The sequence below is a fragment of the Protobothrops mucrosquamatus genome, unplaced genomic scaffold (assembly GCF_001527695.2).
Source record: "Protobothrops mucrosquamatus isolate PMUCROS unplaced genomic scaffold, P.Mucros_1.0 scaffold718, whole genome shotgun sequence".
In the NCBI taxonomy this organism is placed as follows: domain Eukaryota; kingdom Metazoa; phylum Chordata; class Lepidosauria; order Squamata; family Viperidae; genus Protobothrops; species Protobothrops mucrosquamatus.
The window spans coordinates 64,902-73,748 of record NW_015386998.1 but is presented as its reverse complement, the minus strand read 5'-3'; the positions used below and the strand labels follow the sequence as shown (position 1 = coordinate 73,748).

At 37.6% G+C, this 8,847-nt stretch overlaps 1 protein-coding gene across 1 annotated transcript in view; it reads right to left on the bottom strand.

The window, feature by feature from the left end:
- The window catches only part of LOC107289552, a 116,209-nt gene that overhangs the window by 60,962 nt on the left and 46,400 nt on the right, over positions 1 to 8,847 (bottom strand). Inside the window, exon 3 of the mRNA XM_015818326.2 lies at positions 4,835 to 5,263. Coding sequence (XP_015673812.2) covers positions 4,835 to 5,263 — 429 coding nt within the window. The remainder of the gene's footprint in view (positions 1 to 4,834; positions 5,264 to 8,847) is intronic.

Genomic DNA, 8,847 nt, shown 5'->3' with positions numbered 1-8,847 from the left:
GCTTAGGCCGCATGTTCTTGACCGCCCCACCTGCAGCTTCTTCAGCCGAAACCTCTCGCAGAGCATCTTGGAAAGAGACATCTTCCCTGGCGAACAGCCTCTGCTGTAAGTCTGTGTTCCTCAGTCCGCACACAAAATGATCACACAGTCTTTCCTCTAAGTCCTTGAAGTCGCACGGTTTAGCTGCTCTTCTCAAGGCCACAACGTATTCTTTTGCTGATTCCCCAGCTCGCTGATCTCTCAATTCAAATGTGTGCCTCCAAGCCATGACAGATTGCTTGGGCTGGAAGTGTTCCTTTAAAACTTTCTTCAGATCGGAGTATGAAACCATTTCCAGCGAGTCCGGGGCGATTAAGCTCTCGGCGATCTCAAAGGCGTCTTGCCCACAAACGCACAACGTGGCAGCCTTTAAGCCTTCCTCCCGTATCTGGTTTATGCGGAAGTACGTCTCAACTCTTGCAACATAAGATTCCCACCTCTCGGGGTGAGAGACGTCGAATTCCGCTAAATGCCCAACTTTTGCCATGATCGAGGATCAGGGTCTTCTTCAGTCGCACGCACCCTCCAGCGATTTCGTACTGGCAGAATAACGCTGACTTCCACGCTGTTTCCTCTTCCGGACTTCTTTGGGTGAGTCTTCAAGCTTTCCTAGCTGTCTAGACTGGATCCCACCTTCGTCGCCAGTGTTAAGTCCGGAGAATAATGGCGCTTGAGACGAAGCATTTCTAACAAGTCTTTATTCTCTGCTTCCATTCTACGAACAACCTGAGCAGAGGCATGCAGGCCTCTATTTATACCTTCTGATCCCCGGGCATTTCCAACCAATCACAAGGCGGTATTTTCCCGCCTTACGCATGCGCACAAGGCCGGCGCCGCTCAGTCTGGTCCCGGGCAGCTTTTGCAAATGCCCAGGACTCTTGCAACATCCCGAGCCTGCTTTTGCAGGCTCAGGACACAACAGCAGCTATATAAATTTGTTTAATAAATAAACAAACAAATAAATACAGGTAACCACAATTGAGCCAAAATTTCTCTTCCTAAATAAGATAATTGTTAATTGAGTTTTGTTCCATTTTATAATCTTTTTTGCCACAGTTGTTATGTGAATCACTGCAGTTGTTAAGTTAGTAACACAGTTGTTAAATGAATCTGGCTTCCCCATTGACTTTGCTTGTCAGAAGGTCACAAAAGGTGATCACATGACCCCAAGATACTGCAACTGTCATAAATACATGGCAGTTGCCAAGCGTCCAAATTTTGATCATGTGACAATGGGGATGCTGTAATGGTCATAAATTTAAAAAATGATCGTAAGTCCCTTTTTTCAGTGCCATTGTAACTTTGAATGGTCACTAAATGAATGATTGTAAGTTCCAACTATCCTGGAAAAGACAATCAACCAACAGATCTGCGAACATTAGAAACAAATAAAGTTATAACCAGAAGCCAACATGGATTTGTCAAAAACAAATCATGCCAAACAAATCTTATTGCATTGTTTGACAAAGTGACTAAATTAGTGAGCCAGTGGAATGCTGTGGGCATAGTATACTTGGACTTCAGTAAGGCATTTGACAATGTAGACTACAACCTACTTCTTGGAAAGATAGAAAAATGTGGGATAGACAGCACTACCACTAGATGCATTTGTTCCTGGTTGACAAACTGCACTCAACATGTAGTCCTCAATACGACAGTATCTACATGGAGTACCCCAAGGTTCTGTCTTAGGCCCAATATTCTTCATAAAAAATTTAGATGAGGGGAGCTCATTAAATTTGAAGGGGAGCTCATTAAATTTGCAGATGATACCAAGCTGGCAGGAATAGCCAAAACCCCAGAAGATAGACTTAAGATACAGAAGGATCTCGACAGACTAAAACACTGGGCCCTATCTAACAAAATGAAATTCAATGGTAAGAAAAGTAAGGTTTTATACTTAGGCAAGAAAAAACAAATGCACAAGTACAGAATAGGTTGTACCTCACTCAATTGCAGTAACTGTGAGAGGGATCTAAGACCTTAGTGGACAATCACTTAAATATGAGCCTGCAGTCACCAAAAAAGTAATGCAGTCTGAGGCTGCATTAATAGAGGGATAAAATCAAGATTATGTGAAGAGTTAATACCACTTTATAATGCCTTGGTAAGACCACATGGAATATTGCATCCAGTTTCAGTCACATAATATAAAAATGATGTTGAGACTCTAGAAATAGTGAAGAGAAGAGCAACAAAGAGGATTAGGAGACTGGAGGCTAAAACTTTTGAAGAATGGTTGCAGGAATTGAGTTTGTCTAGTCTAGTGACAAGAAGGACTAGGGATAACCTTAGCAGTGTTCCAATATTTGAGGGGCTGCCACAAGGAAAGGGGATCAGCCTACATGCCAGTTGCCAAGTATCCAAATTTTGATCTTGTGACAATGGGGATGCTGCAATGGTCATAAGTTTGAAAAATGGTCATAAGTCCCTTTGTTCAGTGCCATTCAAAGCACCTGAAGGCTGCTCAAGAAGCAATGCATGAACTAATTAAGAACTAATTCCTTGAACTAATCAAGGAAAGAACTAACCTAGAACTAAAGAGAAATTTCCTGAGAATGAGAACAATTAATCAGTGAAACAACTTGCCTCCAGAAGTCGTGGGTGCTCCAACACTGGAGATTTTTAAGAAGAGACTGAACAACCATTTGTCTGAAATTGTAAAAGGTCTTCTGATTGAGCAGAGGGTTGGACTAGAAGACCTCCAAGACCTCCCTTGCAACTTTATTATTCTGTTTTTTGGTTACGTGACTGAAGAATATAAGGCTATTATTTCAATAAAAAATAAGTGCATTTGTTTTTTTTATATTTGGACTGTGTTCCTCATATATCAATATTAAATATTAATTTTTATACATTTCTATGCAGCATTTTTGCAAGTTACTAAAAATCCATGCATACATTTATTATTTTATACATTTTATACATACATACATTTATTTGTTTTATATCTCATCTTATGTTGTGATCATGGCAAATTCATGCTACTACACAATCATCATATTTGTAGAAGCCACTCAGAGACTTATTATGCATATTGGAAGCAGCCTATGGTCAGCTACCTGGGTGTGGCTGTTTTTCATATTTTTAGATAAGCGATAACTTGCCCATGGAGTTATTTTTTAAGACAACTTTCCTAAAGAAGGTATTTCCCCTTCTAAAGGACATAGTTCAGTACAAAATTCCCCCACCTCATTCTGGATAATGTGTGGAATGGCTTTGTGACAACAGTATTATATGTGTATTATCTGTGTCCTTTTAAAGAACGTTATTATTGCAAAAAAAATTTTTACTGCCTTTGACACATTGGGGCTTTCAATGTCACAAATTCATTTTTCATGTTTAAAAAATGTAGTCAGATGACCAGACAATAGGATTAAGTAGAAAGGATTTTTAATCTTGTTTTATTTATGAATCTCTTCGAAACAACTCTGTAGCTAATACTAAATGAAGAGTCTCTTTGGTGTAAACCAAGATAATAATCTTTCCTTACAATTTTAATACTAGTCTTTGCAATGTTTGAATGAGTTCTGCGTCCAGTGCATGCAATGAAAATTTTGAGTTGAATAAAAGGACACACATAGATGTACAGATGTGACACAAAATCACAGCTTTGGGGAAACACCAATGGTTGTTCTTTTCAGTTTCCTTCCCTAATTTAGTTGCTTACATACTGCCCAGCAAGCAACCCCAACCCCAAAATAATCCCATAATTTACTTTGAAATTATGCCAGATATCAAATCTTTGTCATATTCGTTTTGGACAAAGAATTCCAGATTTTAGACAGTTAATATATTGGTAAAAAGACACTCCTGTGTTTTAAAAAATAATTTTAAAGCAATTATGAAGAGGTACTTTTTAATGATTACATCTAATTCTTTTTGTTAGTAATAAGCTTATTTAAGCAATGACCTTATATATAAAATTAAATGGGAAAATTATTAGACAGACTATTCATTTCCTTTTCTAAGTAGATGCCCAGTGAATTGGTTAATATGGTTTTTTTCTTCAGTTAACCTCATCTTAAGGAATTTGTTAATTAAAACATCTGTGCAAAGTTCTATTTTGTTCTGTATCATCATTCTAAATAACTGAAGCTAAAGCATTTAGCACCAAATAAAGCTGTTCTTTCTGTGATATTAAAAGTGTGTCGTTAAACACCTAAGATTTGCAGAAAAATAAATAAATGTGGATTTTAAACATGTGTTTTACCTCAATTCATCACAAAGAAATACAAACTACAAATGTGTTTTTAAATGATCTTAAATAGATTTATCACTAGGAAACCTCATTTTTTCCAGCACAAAACACTTTAAATGTTACAAACATGCTTAGACTATTTCTTGAATTTTTAATTAAAAATGAAATGAGTAAATAATATTCCACCTGTAGGTCTGTCAAGTGTTAAAAGTTATTTGCATTGACTTCAAACGTTAAAAGCAGTTAAAAGCAGCAACTCTAAATCTATACATTTAGGTATATAAATTCCATTGAACTCAAAGAGTTTACTTTGAATAAACTTGTATCAAATTGCATTATAATAATGGTTCAGCACGAAAAAAGAGTACTGAAGTTAAAAGACATCACAGCGATCCCCCTTGGAAATTTAACTACCTTACCATGTTTCATGTGTAGCTTTAAGTGATACTAAGTATGATTTTCTTGGCTTCTCATTATAAATTAGACATAATCTTTTCCTTGATTACATTTTCAGCCATGTTAAAATAACTGCAACCTATATTTGCATTCAGACAATACGACTGAATCTCAAGAGATGTTCAAAAAGGCACTTACCTGTCTGCAGAAAGAGCCATGAGGGTGAAGACTGACACCCCCACTGAAGTAAGCTGAATAAAAGGGATAAGTTTACATCCTACTCGACCAAAGAGCCATTCAGAAGACAAATATCTGCTGGCATCCACAGGAACACAAGTGATCAAAAGAAGCAAGTCTCCAAAAGCCAGACTGGAAATAAACAAATTAGGGACATTTCTCATGGACTTTACTGTACAAAAGATTTTAATCAGGGTGATATTACCAACTAGCCCAATCAAAATGATGATCCCATAAATAGCTGGAATTGCATATAGGAACCTGTAATAAAACAAGTCCTCGCCTGAGAAAGAGAAATTTGTATGTTGATCAGTAGAAACATTGCAGAGAATAAAGTCACTGAGTTCTGTATCTAGAAAAATGCAGTCCTCTGTCATTCTTGGGATTTGGCTAGGAAATGAGTTTAAATGGAAAAAGCATGAACAAATTGTTTTGAGTTGTTTGCCTTCCTCCTTTGTAACTATTGACGGAAGTGGGTATATGTGATATTGCTTATCAAGAAGGGAAAGACACTCATTATAAATAAGCTCATTCAAATGAACAAGTGTCAACCTAGTTTCATTTCCAAACCTCTTCTCTTTGTCTGTTAGTTAGGATGGTGAATAAATATTTTCCTAGTTGTCAAGAGCAAAAGATGTCATCGATGCAAAGCCATCCAGGTCCAAGATCTATGCCGCTTTCACTGCCCAAATATATAGAGCACATTTTTCAAGAACAAATTGGTTGTTGCTGTCTTCCTCATCTTTTCAGCCTGCATTTGTAGGCTGTGTTTACAGCAAAAGTAAGGAGCAGCTCTTTTAAACACACAAATGCTAGAGACAGGATCTCTGAGACGTCAGCAGTGCTTGCTTTACTTCACACAATATTGCAACCTTCCTTCAATGGATATATATTTAATAGGTGTAGGAAATTTCCTGCCTGGTTTTTTTGGAGCATGCCAGCCACCTACTGGACAAGTTCGTTACTGCTCCACCAAATAGAGTCAGAATCTGGAATATTTTTGTTCTAATGTTTCTCTGAAGGATATATCTGCAGGGAAAAGTCTCAGACTTTTGCCTCTGGTTTTGGGGAAAAGAGAAACAAAAAAAAGGTTGATGCTTTATTTCAGAAATGTGAGTTAGGGAAAGGCTCTGAGTATTCAGCTGAAGAATGCAAATGATAGAGGTCTTCTAGTCCAGCCCCCTGCTGAAGCAGGAGAACCTATACCATTTCAGACAAGTGACTATCCAATCTCTTCTTTAAAATCTCCAGGGATGGAGTGCCCATGATTTCTGAAGGCAAGCTGTTCCACTGGTTAATTGTTCTCACTGTTAGGAAGTTTCTCCTTAATTCCAGGTTGCTTCTCTCTTTGGTCAGTTTCCAGCCATTGTTTCTTGTCTTGCCCTCTGGTGCTTTGGAGAATAGTTTGATGCCTTCTTCTTTGTGGCAGCCCCTCAAATAGTGGAATACTACTATCATGTCGTCCCTGTTTCTTCTTTTCTTTAGACTAGCCAAACCCAAGTCCTGCAGCTGTTCTTCATATGTTTTAGTCTCCAGGCCTTTGATCATTTTAGTTGTTCTTCTCTGAACTTTTTCCAAGGTCTCAACATCTTTTTTGTAGTATGGTGGCCAAAATTGGTTGCAGTATTCAAGTGTGGTCTTACTAGGGTTTTATAAAGCAGTACTAATACTTTGTGTGATCTTGATTCTATGCCTATGTTTATACAGCCCAGGATTGTATTAGCTTTTTTGTCTGCTGCTGCACACTGCTGGCTCATAGTCAAGTGATCGTCCACTAGGACTTCAAGGTCCCTCTCACAGTTACTGTTTTTAAGCCAGACCTTGCTTATATGTACTTAAACCTTTGATTTTTCCTCCCTAAATGTAAAACTTTGCTTTCGTCCACAATAAAATTCATTTTGTAGGATAGGGCCCATTGTTCAAGTTTGTCAATATCTTTTTGGATCATGAGCTTGTTTCAGAACCCACATATTGGGAGAGGCGGCTTTCTCCTTTATTAGGTCTTTTCTTCTTCTTTCCTGTGGGTTCTGCCATACTCCTGGGGGGAGGGGGGAAACTATGGGAACTACAATGTATTTTTTTTCACTTTGCTTCAGCCGCTACAATATATCCTCTCTGCTTCCTCTATCTGCTTGCTCTTTGAACTGTTTCCCCTTGATGCCAACCTGGGGGTGAGAAAAGAATGTGCCTCCAGCCATCTGGCTTATCTCTCACTGCAGAAGACTAGTTGCGAAGATCTAACAAGAGCTTCACAGCCTTAGGAACAGTGCCTTATCAGCCCCGTTCCCACAGCAGATTCATCACCTGGGGATTGGCCCATTTGAGCTGACCAGATTAACTATTGCTCTTGCTCTTTTAACCTATTGATTTGCACAGGAACCCATCAGATCCTGCCTTCTATGCCTACTGTCAACTTCTCCTAATAAAAGTTCCTTTTGGGATGAAACCATTCCAAGAGTTCTGCTTTCATGAGAAGAGGTGTTGAAGCAGGTCCTTACAGCTTGTCATCTGGGGTGTTGGCTATTCCTGCCAGTTTGGTGTCATCTGCAAATTTGATGAGTTCCCCTTCTATTCCCTTGTCTAAGTTATTAATGAAGATATTGAAGAGTACTGGGCCTAAGACGGAGCTTTGTGGTATCCCACTGCTTACTTCTTTCCGTGTGGATGTAGTACCACTGAGGACTACTCGCTGAGTATGGTTTGGCAGCCAGCTACAGATCCATCTGATGGTGCTGTTGTCTATCCCACTTTTTTCTAGCTTACTAAGCAGCAGGTTGTGGTCTACTTTGTCAAATGCCTTACTGAAGTCTAAGTATACTATGTCCACAGCATTTTGCTGGTCTACTAATTTAATTACTTTAGCAAAGAATGAAATAAGATTGGTTTGGCATGATCTGTTTTTGACAAACCTGTGCTGGTTACTGGTTATAACTTTGTTTGCTTCTAGTTGTTTGCAGATCTGTTTTCTGATTATCTTTTCCAAGATCTTCCCAGGTATTGATGTTAGGCTGATTAGTCTGTAGTTTCCTGGGTCTGTTTTTCCCCCCTTTCTTGAAGATGGGAACCACATCAGCCCTCATTCCAAAAGAAGATACAGATCCTAAACAAATAAAAAAATATAGGCCAATCTTGTTGTTGAATTCGGACTATAAAATTTTTACTACAATAATGGCGGAACGACTAAAAACAATATTAAATAAAATAATATATTCGGATCAAAACTGTTTTCTACCAAATAGACAAATTAGGAATAATACAAGAATTGTACTGAATGTTTTGGAATATTATGAAGCACATCCCGAAAAACAGGCTGCATTAATATTTTTAGATGCCCAGAAGGCTTTTGATAATCTTAATTGGCAATTTATGTTCCAACAGCTAGAAAATATGAAATTTGGCAAGAAAGTTGAACAAATGATAAAGTCAATATATAGAACACAAAAGGCCAGAGTAATAATAAATGGGGAAAATACAGAGAAGATTGAAATTAACAAGGGTGTAAGACAGGGATGTCCAATGTCACCTCTACTTTTTATTCTAACGTTAGAAGTGCTACTAATTAAAATTAGAAATAACAAAGAGATAAGGGGATTAAGGATTAAAACAGAAGAATATAAGATACAGGCATTCGCAGATGATTTGGTGTTTTATATAGAGGAACCGTTTGAAAGAGGTAGAATTTTAATAGATGAAATAGAGAATTATGGAATGGTGGTGAGACTAAAAATAAATAAAAGACTAAAATACTAGTTAAAAACTTAACTGAAAAACAAAAAAGGGGATTAGAAGAAAATTTGGGGTTGCAAATAGTAAAAAAGGTTAAATATTTGGGAATTTGGCTCATCACAAGATGTTCCTCAATAAAAGAAGATAATTATAAAAAATTGGTACTATGTATACAAAAAGATTTAGAAATTTGGGGGAAATTACAATTATCAATGTTAGGAAGGATTTCGGTGATTAAAATGAATGTT